A 16099-nucleotide genomic window follows, 5' to 3' on the forward strand; every position below is an offset into this window, starting at 1 on the left:
GAATTCATTTGGTGGCGCTTCCTCACATTTATCTTTGACAGCCAGGCCATTTGGGGCTGAGGAAATAACTCAAAGGGCTGAGAGTGCCTGCTTGGCATGCAGAATCCCTAAGTGTGATCCCTGGCACTGCATCAATGTGATCTAAAAACCACCACCAAAAGGGGGATCCTATCACTTTAATTCCATTTTGGTTTATCTATGAGAGATTTTCCTGAGTGCTGCCTAACTGGCCTCCCTTCTGTCCTCCAGTTCATTTTGCCTAGAGCGGAATAATCTTTTTAATCATCTCATATCCCTTGAGGGACTCTCTTTGCTGATGCCTTAAATTGACATTTGAGGCCGCGAATTATCTGGCCTCACCTGACCTTCCCAGTCTTGTCTCTGGCTACTTTCTTCTCTGCTCACTGTCCTTTGGACACATCTGATCATTAACAATGGGCTGAATTGCACTGTGTTTTTTTTCTACCTCTAATTTTTATCAGTCCCGTTTGCTATAAGCCTTGACCTCTTCAACTGCTCATCTCTGGTCTCTGCTCTCAGAAATCCCCATATGTTCTTTAAGTCTCTGTTCACACTGCCACCTCCTCTTTGAAATTTCTTCTTTTGACAGCCAGAAGTGAGTTTTTAATTTTCTCTAACTTCTGCATGTTGCTTTTTTGGGTAGATCTTACTCATTGTGATGAAATTAGTTGCTACTAAATAAGACTGGTATTGGCAAAGCGGCAACATCTACAATAATTTTCTCCAGTGGGTCAGATCAGAAGACACTGGCTTACATTCAGCAAACCGTCTTTGAGCTATACTAACAGAATGTCATGGTGTTTGATTGATCCCTTTGAACTTACCATTTGATTTGCTAAGCGTGTCATTTTAGAACATATACCTAGTTTGACACCCTAGTTTGATCCCCAGTACTCCCCCCACACACACACAGTGCAGTGACCATTTCATGTCATTCATAATACAGTGAAGGTTAGCGTTGTCATGTGGGCAAGGTAATCATTCTGTTTATTTTCACTGCATGGCTGTGTGCTGAGCATTGGTCAACATGTTAGAAGACACCAGGGAATTTGACAGGTAAACTCAGGGCATTTTGGAGGCTAGAGTCAAGCAACATGGAGATAGGAACTTCTTGGTAGGAATGTACTGAGAAAAGATGGGAGTTTAAATAACAGTATGCCTTCCTGGCATTGGTCTGGCCCTTAGGAATGCCTCACACCTTAGGTGTGGTTTCACAAAAGAAACCAGAGCACAAAAATTTGCCTCCCACCCATTGCAGCTCTCTCCTCATTTCACTGTTGCCCACAACAGTGCTCGGTTGAATGCTGTTAACTTTGGCACTCCCTTTTCTTTTAATGTGTTCATGGTGTTTTGCTAGGAAGATAAGACTTTCTTTGAATATGTCAAGATATTAAAAAAACTCTCCATTCCAACTCTGACCTGGAGCCGTCTGAACTCCTAGAGTTAGTATTGCATTTTTCACTTTGATTTTTGAGGCTACACCCTGGGATGCGTAGGGGTTACTCCTGGCTCTGCACTCAGGACTCACTCCTGGCCACTCTCGGTGGACCATATGAGTTGCCAGGGATTGGTCCAGGTCAGCCACATGCAAAACAAGCACCTGAACCACTATATTATTGCTCCAGGCCCAGTATTGCATTTAAAAAACACGAGTCATACCCAGTGAAGTTCCAGGGGTGATGAGGTTCCAGGGATCCCACGTAGGGTCTCACACATGGTAGGCATGTACTCTACCCCTTGAGCTGTCTTGCTGACATTCCATATCTTATTTTTATATACAGACTCATTGCTTTTGCCTTGTCACCCAGTGTCTTATAAAATGATGGTGATAACAGTGTCCTTCAGGGGGGCCGATGTCTAATGAGTTCTGTCAGAATCTCCTAACTGTGTTCTTGTGGTTTGGTTCTTGTAACCATGTCTCTGTGGCTTTCTCATTTGTCCTGCCTGAGCTTCTGACCACTACTTCCTTTGGGTCATGTGGCCCCTTTGTCCTGACACTCACTGTTCTGTGATTATATTTCCTATAAAATAAATGCTCTTAAGTCCTCTTACTCCTGCTCTATATTGTAGGCCATCTGGGCTAAGGCATGGGACCATTTTGAGGATTAAACAAGACACTCTGTCCCTGGAACCTATTCCTCATTTAGTCTAGGGTTCAGTAAATGTCAGCTACTATTCTGGGAGAATTTCACTATTATGGTTTACAAACAGGGTTGAAGAGTCAGGCTGACTTTTGTACAACTAGATTCAAATTATTTAACCCTGGGCCTCCGTATCACTTCCCATACGTGGAAGCCGCCACAATATCTACCTAATAGGAGAGCTCAAAAAGGAGCAGATGACATGATCTGCATCTAGGTGGCCTTAGTAGGAGGGAGCCTGAGGTAGGTGCTGGTAAGAATAGTCTGATGCTTCCTAAAATTACTTGTTGACTTTTCTTATCTTCCCCACTAGAAAGTGAAATTCTTGAGTCATGGTCATTTCCTGGTCATGTTTGTTAATTCTAGTAGAAGCTGAATGGGTCCACAAGAGCTAAATATTTCTTAAATGAACTAATAGGGAAAGCTCAAGCCCCTCAGGATTGACCTTTTATGGACTTATGTTTCTCTGTGCTCAGAGCCAAGACACAGGGCATTTGGAAGAAAACCTTTGCTTCCAGACAAGAACTTGAATTGGCTTATGTGCTCTTTTTGGTGGTGCTGGTGGAGGTGGTAGTGGTTGTCTTGGTGGTGGTGTGGTACTTGCAAGGCTAGAATTGGGCCCAGAGCCTCACACGTGCAAAGCCTGCCACTGGAGTGTCACATTCCAGTCCATATTATAGTCCTTCAATGCGCCCTGATGAAGCAGGTCCAGAAAAGATGGGAAACAGGTTTCAGAAACCAGTGGCGAGCTGCACACAGGATGGGAGCAAAGCCCCGGGTCCTCCTTCTTCCCTATTTTAAATCTCCATGCCTAGCCTTGAGTTTAAAATTGATGTGTTTGCTGCTGTGGCTGCAAAGCTCTATTGTGAATTTATAGGCCTTGTCTCTGTGGCTCTCCCCCATCGGCTTAACAAGAGAAAGGTCAGGGCATTGCTAAGCTGGCAACTAATGGTTTCTGCGCTAGTCCTCGGACGTGTAAACAGCATCAGGAGAATTGCTCCGGGCTGAGATTTCTGCGCGCTGTGTATACGGGGTTGCTGATCGCTTTGTATGTTGTTTTGAAAGCCTGAGAAATGGGGAGGGCGGGGGTGGGGGGGTGGGGGTGGGCCCGGCTTGATCTCGCTGATAAATGTTTAGGAGTAGGCCCTGAAACCATCTGGGCACTGACACATCCCTGGAGCTCGAAGATACCGGTGAGAGTGGCCGCTGTTCACCTGTTCATGTCTTCAGCCTTCTAGAACCTGCTCTGACATGCAAACCAGATGTCAAACGTGGCCGGAGGTTGAGTGGTTTTCTTCCTGTTGAGTCTGTTGTAGGAGGGGCAGCTCGCGGGTTCAGGGAGCACTGTGAGGGCCTTCTTCCCCCTTCTCAGTGGAGTTCAGCTGCTTTCTGTCCAGGCCTCTGTGCCTCAGCTGCCTACAACGTCCACTCTCCTGGGGGTTCCCTGTGTGCTGGGCCATCTGCTGAGCCCCCTGTCTGTCATGCCCCTTCCCCTCTCCCCCTCTCCCCTTCTCTCTCCTGCAAAACAGATACTGGAAGGTTACCATGTTTGCTCCTTTCCCTGTTTTTAGCACGCAGTCCCTATCCAGTTACCTTTGTCATGGTGGTCCTCTCTATCCCACTTGCCTTCTCCCCAACGCTTGAGGCAGGCTTCCAACCATAGACTCATCCTCCTTGCCCTGATTTTTCTGCTCTCCTTGGGTATTAGTCTCAGATTATGTTTTCTTTCTTATGTTCCACAATTGAGATCTTGCCTGACTTCTGTCCATTCCCCACTGAATCCCTGTGTGCCGGAGTCCCATTTCAGTGTCGTATCCTCTAGCACCGTCCTTCTCTCTTCCAAGCACCAGTGGCTTCACCCCCACCTCCTGGCATTTTTCATCTCAGGCTGAGTCTGTTCGTGTTTCTTGGTCTCTCTGGAGACGGATCCATCCGAGGAGAATGTCTGCACTTCCTTGGACCAGCAAGGCACTGGCACCCAGTTCATGCCTAACAGTTGTGGGCAGGAAAGTCTCTGCCCTGACAGGAAATCCAAATATTCTGGGTTGAAGGGTTAACTGTGGTAGATGTCCTCCTGGAGGTGGGGATGGGTGCGTGTTTCCTATCGGAAAAGCCCCAAAGGATTTTTCACCCTAATCCCATCTTCACCCTAATCCTGTTGCTCCTGTCTGCTTTCTGTCTCCAGGTGATGAGCAGCCGTTTCCTGCCATATGACAACATCATCACTGACGCAGTCCTCAGCCTGGATGAGGACACCGTGCTGTCCACCACAGAGGTGAGCGCCCATACCCCTCCAGACAGTGGCTCCGAGGCCCCCTGTCTCAGCACCCCTGCCACCTTTGGCCTGTCTCGAGCCCAAAGCATTTCCCAAAGCTTCCCTGGAGCCAGTGTCATCACTCCAGTTCTTGTGTGCCACTTGCCAAGCCTTGGTCGCTGAGGTGGCAGTTTCCCTTTATTATCTCTGCTCTTGGGCTGGAGCGATAGCACAGTGGTAGGGCGTTTGTTTGCCTTGTACGCGGCCGACCCGGGTTCAATTCCTCCATCCCTCTCGGAGAGCCCAGCAAGCTACTGAGAGTATCCCGCCCGCATGGCAGAGCCTGGCTAGTTACCCGTGGCATATTTGGTATGCCAAAAACAGTAACAAGTCTCACGATGGAGACGTTACTGGTGCCCGCTCGAGCAAATCGATGAGTAACGGGAGGACAGTGATAAAGTGACAGTGATCTCTGCTCTTAGCAGTGGTGTCCAAGCCCTGCCTCCTGCCCTTCCTTTTGGTTGGTAGCCCTGTGGCTGTGGGCCAGTTCATGGAACACCCAGTGAGAGGGGAGAAGAGGGCCAGTTCTTCGGCATTTATCTTGAAGCCCTATTTGGGGTGCCGAGAGCGTCCTTCCGTGCTCTGTGAGGGAACGCTCTTCTGGGCTCTGCAGCCTCCCCGCCCGTTTCAGTTTCAAGTGCTCATTTCCTTTCACCCACACAAGAGCAAATGGTTTCACTTTGAGGCTGAGCTGCAGATTCCTGCTATTTCAGATGTTCAGGTATCGGTGCCAAAAATAAGATTGCACAAAGAACGTGTGGGGAAAGGCGGTGGGTGAGGAAAGATAGATATGGTAGAAAACCAATTTTTACAACTCGAATGAGTATTGATCTCTGGAATCTCCTTTCCACCATAGAGGGGGACCAAAGATAGTCACGTAAAAATGTGGTAGATTGGAAATACATTATTAATGGGAACTGCTAAAAAAGCCCAGAGACTTAGCTACTTATACCTTTTCCCCTCACTTTTTTTTTTCTTTTTATTTATGATAATTTTTCTTTCCATTTAAGTATGGGGACTTACCAGCATACCAATTTGATTCTAGTGGTCTTTTGCCCACATAGTCAGAGTTGGGGCTAACCGAGACCAGCCATCTCACTGTCTCCTTTTTGTTTTGTTTTGTTTTATTTTTTGAGGGTGGGAGGGGAGCGCCACCCTTGACGGTGCTCAGGCAGCACTCCTGGCTCTGTGCTCAGGGAGCACTGCTGGCAGGGTTCGGGGGACCATATAGGGTGCCAGGGATCAAATCCAGGTAAGCTATGTGCAAGGCAAACACCTCACCCATTGTAGTATCCTTCCGGCCCCTCAGTTCTCTTAAAAATGACATCAACACTTCCAATTTTCATCAAATGGAACTGAAGAGACCTCAGGGACAAGGGCAACCTAAATCCCAGGACAAAACATCCTGGCTGTCACCTTAGTAACTTACTTCCTGTTCGCTCAAACTCTGTGTGTGTATATATATATATATATATATATATATATATATATATATATATATGGTGGATGAATGACTGAGAGGCTGGGTGTTGTAGGGAGTGAGCTGAACATGCAGCCAGTTGCCTCACGTAGAAGCTGCCAGGAGGAAAGGTGTGGAGGAGATGATGGCTGAGTGTTCAGGGAACCACAGCTGCAGACAGAAGACAGTGGAGAAGAGGCCCTGGTTTGCATTTTTCCACTGCCTCCTACAACGGAAGCTGGCATCCCGGGACATGTTCATTCCGCAGCTATTAATTGAGAGATGTCTTGGTGCTGATCTCCTGGTCGGGGACTTTGGTTTGAGGATTCATCTCTGTAGCCCTCCAAGTCCTGGCGCAGACAGAACTCAAGTAAGATGATTCAGATGGAGGAATGTGGGATTAAGGAGGTGAATAAATGTCACACACACACAAACACACACACCACCACCACCACCCCCCAAACAACATAGTGAGATAACCAGAGAGAAACAGTGGCAGGAAGCAGTTCTCACCCTGGAATCAAAGGGAACATGGGGAACTTAGCATTTCCTGAAAAAGATGAGAAAAGAAGTAGTTCTGGAAAGAAGAGGCAGCCTGGTGAGAACTGTGATTGGGGGTGGACTCTGGCACCAAAGCAAGGAGGCAGTGGGTAGGAATCCCCAGGCTACTCTGTCCCACCTCCATTTTCCTGTGGATGATATCTACTGACTGAGCTCGGAAGGCCAGGGGGTTCGTCCACAAGTCCACCATCCCAGGGCACATGCATAGCAACAGGAGTGGAGATGGAGAACTCGAGGCAAAGTCAGGAAAAGCAGCACCTTGCCCTGATGGCTGTGTGGTCAATTATCCTCCCATAGCCACTTGATCTGAAGTTTCGACTCATCTTACATCTCTCCTGAGCATAACACTTTGAGTCTCACTCTCAGATTGGTGTTCCCCATCCATAGTGATGAAACTTTCATCTTTTTTATGACTTATCCATGTGCTGGTAATTTCTTCTCAAGGAGCCGCTTAATGCTTGCTGGGAGGAGCATGTGTGAAAAGTGGATAATTGAGAAATCAATTTGGGTTGAGAACGATATCCAAGAGTGTAGACTGGCCACTGGCTCTCCTTTTGCCTGCTTGGTGGTGAAAATGGTCAGGAACAAAGAAAGATACTGGTTCAGTTTATTTTCCCCTTCGAGGAGTCTTATTTTTTTTTTCTTTTTTACATCCTTGTTGATGTTCAGAGAGATTTTTTAAGCAGCCTCCTGTAAAGGGCTTGAGATAGCATTGGTTTATAGTTATTTGCATTTATCTCTGCTGCTACAAATTCTCAAAAGAAAACAGATGTTGGTTTTGAAGAGAAAAGGCTGGGAGTTGACCTTTGCCTTCTTTGATTTGTTAATGATCGGATGATGAAAGCAGAATTATCACTTGAATCAGAATTTTATCAGAATGTACTTTTGAGTTCCTTTGAAACTCTGAAATGGCTTTGCGATAGTAAGAAATTCATGTGCTGAAAACACCCCAGTAGGTTCTATATTATTTCTTGTGCACGTGCTTCCTTTTCTCAAAGCGCCATGGAAAAGCCCAAAGAGCACCACGCAGCCACGCAGACTCTGATGATGGGCTGTGTGATAGAGTTGCCCTTCATTTGGTTCCATGGTACTGTGTCCCGGTGCCCATGTGCAGGGATGGAAACCTGAGTGCCAGCTTCCTGCAAATGCTGCCATGGCTTGCTCCCTGCTTCTTTTGAGATGCCTGCCATCACCCTTTCTCTAAGAGCTCTTAATGTAGGGACCTCCTATTGCCCGACTCTCCCCTTCCCCGAGTTAGAATTTGGGAGAACAAGCTCTGTTGGTGGGGCTTTCTTATCTTGAGAGAAGTCAATAAACTGGATGCTCATAAAATTCTGAAAGTATGGTTGTTTACAAAAATTTTGAAGTTCTGAGAGTTTGGAGGTAAATAAACATTCTAGATGCCCCTGAACAGTTTCTTCCAAGATGGTGCACACACTAAACATACATACTTCGTGACATGCATATTTCATTTCAACAATTGCATATTTACTCTAAAGTACGTTAGGAAAGAAAGTATCCACAACCACGCCTAGGATTTTACTGACCTGTTTACTTACTATGAGGCTAAAGTGAAGGGGTAAGGGGAAGGTAGTGTAAAGAAACATATTTAATGCACCAATGAATATGTGGACTTTGGAAATGTGCTAAGGACAGGGTGGGGGGGAGGGCACTGTAATCAAGAACATCACCAATGCCCAGGAGAAATACTGACTTTTTGAAAAATTTTGGTTAGATTCACATGATACAACTGACCTTTTTAAGGTGTTTAACTCAGTGGCATTGAATAGGCTCACAAGTTTGTGTAATCACTATTGTATTATAAAATGCTATTACCCAACAAGAAATTACCCAACCATATACTTGACTTAGTGTCCCCCTACTTTGAAATTTTAATCTTTTCTGATTCTCTGGATTATTCTGGACACAGGCATAGAAATTTCATATGCATGTGATTGTAGATCGTGGGGCCTTTAGTGGGTAGCTACTTTCACCTAGCACTGTGTTTTCAAAGCCTGGTCAGGTTGAAGGCATCAGTACTCCATTCCTTTTTTGTAGCTGTATAATACTTCATTATAGAGATCTATTTGATTAGAGTCAGTTATTATTCATCATTGTTGAAATTTGGGCCCTCTCCCCCTTTTGACTGCCATGAAGTTACTTAGCAGTTACTCTGCTTTTGAACTCTGAGAGGCAGGTTCTGAGGTTTCCATCTAGTTTCAGCCCTCTGTCCCTCTTCACACTGCTGAGACTTTATCAAAAAATGGGGCGAAGAAATGAACAGAAACTTTACCAAGGAAGAAATACGAATGGCCAAAAGGCACATGAAAAAGTTCTCTGCATCACTAATCATCAGAGAGATGCAGATCAAAACAACCATGAGATACCACCTCACACCACAGAGACTGGCACACATCGAAAAGAACAAAAGCAACTGCTGTTGGAGAGCATGTGGGGAGAAAGGGACCCTTCTACACTGCTGGTGGGAATGCCGGCTAGTTCAGCCCTTTTGGAAAACAGTATGGACGATTCTCAGAAAACTAGAGGTTGAGCTCCCATTTGACCCAGCAATACCACTGCTGGGAATATATCCCAGAGAGGCAAAAAAGTACAATCTGCACGTGTATGTTCATCGCAGCACTGTTTACAATAGCCAGAATCTGGAAAAAACCCGAATGCCCCAAAACGGATGACTGGTTGAGGAAACTTTGGTACATCTATACAATGGAATACTATGCAGCTGTTAGAAAAAAGGAAGTCAAGAATTTTGTAGTTAAGTGGATGGGCATGAAAAGTTTCATGCTGAGTGAAATGAGTCAGAAAGAGAGAGACAGACATAGAAAGACTGCACTCATCTATGGTATATAGAATATCAGAGTGGGAGACTAATACCCAAGAACCGTAGAAATAAGTACCAGGAGGTTGACCCCATGGCTTCTCGGCTGGCCTCACGTTCCGGGGAAAGGGCAACTCAGAGAAGCGATCACCAATTACATTGTAGTTGAAGGCCATGTGGGGGAAGGGAGTTGCGGGCTGAATGAGGGCTAGAGACTGAGCACAGCGGCCACTCAACACCTTTATTGCAAACCACAACAGCTAATTAGAGAGAGAGAACAGAAGGGAATGCCCTGCCACAGTGGCAGGGTGGGGTGGGGGGGAGATGGGAGTGGGGAGGGTGGGAGGGACGCCGGGTTTACGGGTGGTGGAGAATGGGCACTGGTGAAGGGATGGGTTCCCGAACTTTGTATGAGGGAAGTATAAGCACAAAAGTGTATAAATCTGTAACTGTACCCTCACGGTGATTCTCTAATTAAAAATAAATAAATTATAAAAAAAAAGAGAGAGACTTTAAATATTGCTAGAAAAATATGAAATTTCCATTTGCATTGCTTTTCAGGAAGTGCTGGGGCAAGGATAGGTTGAATGTGTAGACTGTACGGGAGATAAATTGCTTTCAGCAGCACAGCAAAAAAGCTCAAAAGGAGGTTATACTAATAGTTCAAACTAAATCTGAAACCCCTCAACCTGGTTCTGGCCTTTTTGACTCTGCCTTTTACAGAGCGCAGGTAGATAACTTGACCCTCCATATACAGTAACTTCTTTTTCAGTAAATTATAGAATATAAAATGACTTACTTTGCAGGAATACCATAGCTATGAGTTAAAATGTATAAGTGTGTGTAAATGTGCTCATCTCAAACATTCCACAAGTATGAAAATTAAATTATTATTTCCTGTGCTTTTTTTTTACTTTCAATATATTATCATAAAAGAATCGCAGAAAGTCAAGACAAACTTAGACTTTGAAAATGAAGTCTTTTGCTCATTATAAATTTTCATTTTCAGCAGAAGTTCTTGTGTTATAAACACTGGAAAGTTATTTAATCGCATTTCCTTTAAAATAATCCTGTGACTGCAGTTAGCCTTGTCCCCACTTACCTATGGATCTTTATTTTTTTTGAACTGGTAGATGCTTTCTCTAGATTTCCATGGCACTGTGCATTCGCAAACCTGAAAGGCCTGACTTATTATTTCTTATTATTTCCTTATGGTGTCTTTTCCATGTTCCTGTTAGAACTTGTGCACTTTTTAAACATGTTTTCTCTGGCTCTTAAGAGAATACTGTTATTTTAGTCATTTTGGCTGTGCTGTGTGCTGGTTATGATGTATGCTATATATTCCGTTTCTGTCTGTATATAGGAAATCTGCTCCCGTTTATAAAACAGATGTGTTTGAGCTGCCTATGAATCACCGATCACGTGTGCCTCTAAGGGAGAGGGATAAAGCAAATGCTTTCTTGACTTTTCTTTTTTCTTTCTTTTTTTTTTTTTTTAGCATGAACAGACTGGAGTTCTAAAGGATATATCAGTAACTGTTTCTTTCTGTCATTCATTTCCGCAACTCCTCTGAAGTTTCTTTAACGAAAACCATTAAAATGTGCATAATTATGGGGCAAAATGTCAAGCAGTGGGTTTAATTTGCTGATGAATACTTGGAATTAATGTTTCGCAACAGTCCCAGGATTTCGCATTATGAATTAGCAGGGGGAAGGTAATGTTTTGTTGACATTTGCTAACACTGTTGATTGCTTGTTTGGCTTGTGTTCTGCCTGCAGGTGGATTTTGCCTTCACGGTATGGCAGAGCTTCCCCGAGAGGATTGTGGGCTACCCTGCACGCAGCCATTTCTGGGATAACTCTAAGGAGCGGTGGGGATACACATCCAAGTGGACGAATGACTACTCCATGGTGTTGACAGGAGCTGCTATCTACCACAAGTGAGGATTTGCTCCTTGTATCATCCCTGGCTGCCTCATAAAGTAGAAACTTGGGTTAAGTCTTATTGGTAGCAGAAGAAAACTCACTCAGAAGGCCTGTCCAAGGGTTGTGGGTTCGTTCACATGTGTCTTTGGAACTGATTAAAAACCTCTTGCCTTTTTATGGTAAAATATCCTCTCCTACATCTGAAACAGGATCCAGTCTCAGGATCTTTTGAGAAATGGAATCATTCAAATCAACAACAGCAGCAAAACTAAATACTAAATTGAGGGTACTCCCAGACATTATCCTAGATGTTTGGGATATCATGACAAAAAATAGAAAAATAAAAGCCTTGCTTCTGCAAGTTTTCCATTCTAACAAGGGGAAGTCTTTTATACCTACTAGGTTTATAATATGTTGAAAAATACATTCTGTAGCAAAAAGGCAAAGTAGAGTAAGTTAAGGGTCAAAAGTGCGAAGGGTGTAGAAGGGCCGGGTAAGTGGGAGACATGGGTTATCTTCATTTTGAGTCTTTGAGATTTGAACAACCTAGAAGGAGGAGAGGAGTTGAGCCGAAGGCAGTCTGGGGAGAGTATAACTGCAGAGTGTATGGCCAAGTGAATGCCTTGAGGCAGGTTATGTTGAGGGACAATCCGGATGTGCCTAGAATAGTCTGGAAGAGGTCTTAAGAGCAAGAACACAGCATCTGGAGGTCAAGCATGAGAACTTTTCTTTATTCTAAGTCAAGGCTTCTTAGAGCTTTTTTTCACCAGTGAACCATATTTTGCCTTAAAAAACTGTAACACAGGAAGTGCTGCCAGAGCCTCTTGGATTTGTTTTTTGGTAGATTTTGAATTATTATTATTATTTTTTGCTTTTTGGGTCACACCTGGCAATGCTTAGGGGTTACTCCTGTTTCTGCACTCAGGAATCACCCCTGGTGGTGCTCAGCGGACCATATGGGATGCTGGGAATCGAACCCGGGTTGGCCGCATGCAAGGCAAATGCCCTACCCGCTGTGTTATTGCTCCAGTCCCTTGAATTAATTTTTGATCATTGCACATTGCAAATTTTTTGCGATTGCCACATTCAGCATGAAACCTCAGGTCTAAGAAGTTGCAGTCTCAGTGACTTGAGGAGGCACCCCCTAGTAAATTGATTCATTCAGTAATTTTTCTTATATTCCTATGTGCCCCTTCAAAGATGTAGTCACTGTCACTGTCATCCATTGCTCATTGATTTGCTCAAGCGGGCAGTAACGTCTCCATGGTGAGACTTGTTATTACTGTTTTTGGCATATCGAATACACCATGGGTAGCTTGCCAAGCTCTGCTGTTCGGGCGAGATACTGCCGGTAGCTTGCTGGGCTCTCCAAGAAGGGTGGAGCGAAGATGTAGTAGGGTGAGAAATAATTTTTGTTTTATCTTGTTTTGGGATATGCCTGAAGGTGCTCAGGTCTTACTCTTGGCTCTGTGCTCAGGAGTCACTCCTGGTGGGGTTCAGGAGACCATATAGGTTGCCAGGGATCAGACCCAAGTCTGCTCTGTGCAAGGTAAACGCCCAATCCGCTGTATTATTGCTCTGGGCCCAGGGTGAGAAAGAATTTAAATTAGTTGCAAATGATTGAAAATCAGATTGGATTCCAAATTAGGCTCTAACAGCATTGAAACACAGGATTTAGAGACCACAAAATTGGACTTAGAATTAAGGCACGGTATTAAGTGCAGTTCTGATTAAACCAGTGTTTAAAATTATAAAGACGCTTATAACAAATGCATGGTTCACGTGTAGGTAACTTCTTTTAGTTTTAAGAATTCAGTTTTCTTTTTAGCCAGTCAGCTTGATGTTAAAGTTAGGCTGGGCAAGCATCATCTACATCTGTGTTTATCTTTACCTTGTTTCTTAATTTATATATATATAAAAAAAAACACATAGTAATCCCATCAGTCCTGTGAGATAAGACACGGATTTTCTTTAAAGCCCTTTTTAGAGCACTGTCTGGCATATAGTAAGTTCTATAAAAGTGATAGCTGTCGGGCCAGTGAGGTTGTACCTGCAGATACAGCACTGGCCTTGCATGCAGCCAACCTGGGTTCAACCCCCAGAATCAGGAGTAAGCCCTGAGCACTGCCAGGCATGGCCCCCAAACAGCAACAACCAAAAAAAAAAAAAAAAGCTACAGCTGCCACCATTATCATCATTATCCATGATACATTTAGGGATTCATAGAAGGTGTCTGTGTTTTCCATCAAAGAAAACCATTTGACATTTAGAATAGTGACCCCTGTGAAACTTGTTTTTGTTTTTGTGGTTTTTGTTTTGTTTTGTTTTTTTAATGAATCACCATGATATACAGTTACAGACTTACAAACTTTCTTGATTACAAACATTTCAAACATGATTACATGATTTCAAACATTTCATGACTGAAATGTCATATACAGTGACCGAGTACCATCCCTCCACCAGTGCCCATTCTCCACCACCAGTGTTCCGAGTATCCCTCCATCCACACCCCATGCACCTTCCCCCACCCGCCCTGCCTTTGTGGCAGCACAGTCCCTTTTACTCTCTTTTTGGGTTATGGTTTGTAATGGAGGTAGTAAGTGACTATGGTTGCCTTTGGTTTTTATAGATATTATCACTACCTGTACACTCATTACCTGCCAGCCAGCTTGAAGAACATGGTGGACCAACTGGCCAACTGTGAGGACATTCTCATGAATTTCCTGGTGTCTGCTGTGACAAAATTGCCTCCAATCAAAGTGACCCAGAAGAAACAGTATAAGGAGACAATGATGGGACAGGTAACAGTGTAACTCTCCTGCCTTTTTGCTCTTGGGTGATTCAGCATTGTAGTAATAAGAATTCCCTGGTTTTCCAGGAAGCACATGCTTAGAAAATATCAGGCCAAAGAAAACTGAATTTATTAAAACCTTAAAGTAGTGTTTGTTTGGCCACGTGTCAGTTTATCAAGGGTATATTTACGTCAGTAATACACAAACTCTCATATAACCTACAATGTTGCATGAGAATGACATTTTCTTGCTATACAAATAATTTATGTAATTTGATTGTAAGGGATGTATTTAATGAACAGTTGAAGAAACTCAGTTTTTCATGGTTGTTACTAAATATGGATGAACATTGTGATGGCAGACTGGGAGTTACAGTATTTTGTTTATTAGGTGTAGGCAACTCAAGTTAATTACCTGAATCTAGTTAACTCATCTTTGAAATGGAGATAGTGAAGTCTATGTCACAGAGTTGAGATAAAAAAAGACTTTATTAAAGCAAAATAATGTTGAATCATTAGTATTTAGTACTAAAGATGCATGTAAGAAAATATAATCCAATTTTCTTTCTTTTCTTTTTACAAGTAAGGGAACTAGCACTCAGAGACTTGGGACAATGACCCAGTCACACAAAACTGCAGACAACTGGGGGTCACGACCCAGGTTCTGTTACTCCCACTGCTTGTTCTTCTATACCCCAGGGTCTTATATTAGGACCATCTGGAGTGCTAAAGTTCATTTATCTTTGCACATCTTAACAGAGCCTCTGTAAGAAATATGTAAGAAATCAAAACTTTAATGACCACTTCGATCTCAAGTTAAATTATAAAATATCCCAACAGGATTTAAGTTCCTCTGAAAGGATATATATTTTAATGTGGTTATAAGCAGTTCAGTAATTTAGGGTTTTTGCATATGCCTTGTAAGTCACTGAAAATCATAGACACATCTAGCTTTTGGTAACGATAACTCAGATAGGCATCAGTACCACTGATTTTCACTCATTAAATTTAGTAAAGCAAAAAAAGTGGATAGGATTTTAAGCTTATAAAATCTCATTATTTAGTATTTTCTGAACCTACATAAATTACCAGGCACTGTTCTAGCTACTGTTGATGACAAAGCTACTGTCCCTAGGAGCCAATGAGCCTAGTAGAAAGATTCTGTTTTCCTCTACTAAAAAGAAAGGCCAAGAAGGTGTGTATGAATGTTTTAATCTTTTAAGACTGAAAGGCTTATTCAAATTCAAGCAAAGTGTATTGAGTGGCTACTATGTGCCCAGGCAAATTCTCATATGCATTATCTCATTTAAGTATACACTATTGCTTTAATATTGTTTGCTCAGCGAGTTTTGCAGGCTTCCCTAAGGTTATAAACTAATTAGGGGTGCAATTTGAATGAACGGTGTTTCTTAGGAGTCAGTTTTATGCTTTTTATAGATTTTCCTAATTCTACCAAGCCACTATTTCTAATAATTTTACAACTCTTTTGGGGACAAATCTAAATTAGCCTTAGGTCAAACTAAATATGTCTTGTTAGATATGTGCCATATTTGCGCTTTTCCCTTTAGTTTGTGAAATTTTTTTATGTGACTGGTGAAGTAAATGAATATCATGCTCCATTTTTTTTTATTATAGAAAGAGTATCTTCTCTAATATGTTGGTTGGTCAAAATAAACATTAGAATGTAGAGTTCAAAAAAAGGACTCAGCTGAATTTTTTTTTTATTTGTAAAGAGAATAGAAAATAAGTCTTTTCTCTTTTAAATAGTATCCTTTACCCTATTCTGGGGCTGTATCCAATAGTGCTCAAGAAATCCTGCAGTAAGGATTGAAGTTGGACCTCTACTTGCCTTTCCACTTTTTTCCCCAAACCTGTTTCACTCTTGTGCTAGTATTCTCTTTTGCATCTCTGAAGCACTTGCCTGATACAAGAAATCTGGATTTGGGGGATATGTGGGCCACTAGGAAATGGCCTGTAGGTGTATGCCAGGTTAGAAATAAAAGGAGCTACCACAGGAGTTGTGCGCTCTGGTATGAATGCCACCTCAT

At 43.1% G+C, this 16099-nt stretch overlaps 1 protein-coding gene across 1 annotated transcript in view; it reads left to right on the plus strand.

The window, feature by feature from the left end:
• Positions 1 to 16099, plus strand: part of EXT1 (exostosin glycosyltransferase 1) — a 295304-nt gene that overhangs the window by 270113 nt on the left and 9092 nt on the right. Inside the window, exons 8-10 of the mRNA XM_004607649.2 lie at positions 4348 to 4437; positions 11111 to 11271; positions 13890 to 14061. Of these exons, the coding sequence (XP_004607706.1) occupies positions 4348 to 4437; positions 11111 to 11271; positions 13890 to 14061 (423 nt within the window). The remainder of the gene's footprint in view (positions 1 to 4347; positions 4438 to 11110; positions 11272 to 13889; positions 14062 to 16099) is intronic.

Source organism: Sorex araneus, chromosome 2, assembly GCF_027595985.1.
Source record: "Sorex araneus isolate mSorAra2 chromosome 2, mSorAra2.pri, whole genome shotgun sequence".
In the NCBI taxonomy this organism is placed as follows: Eukaryota; Metazoa; Chordata; class Mammalia; order Eulipotyphla; family Soricidae; genus Sorex; species Sorex araneus.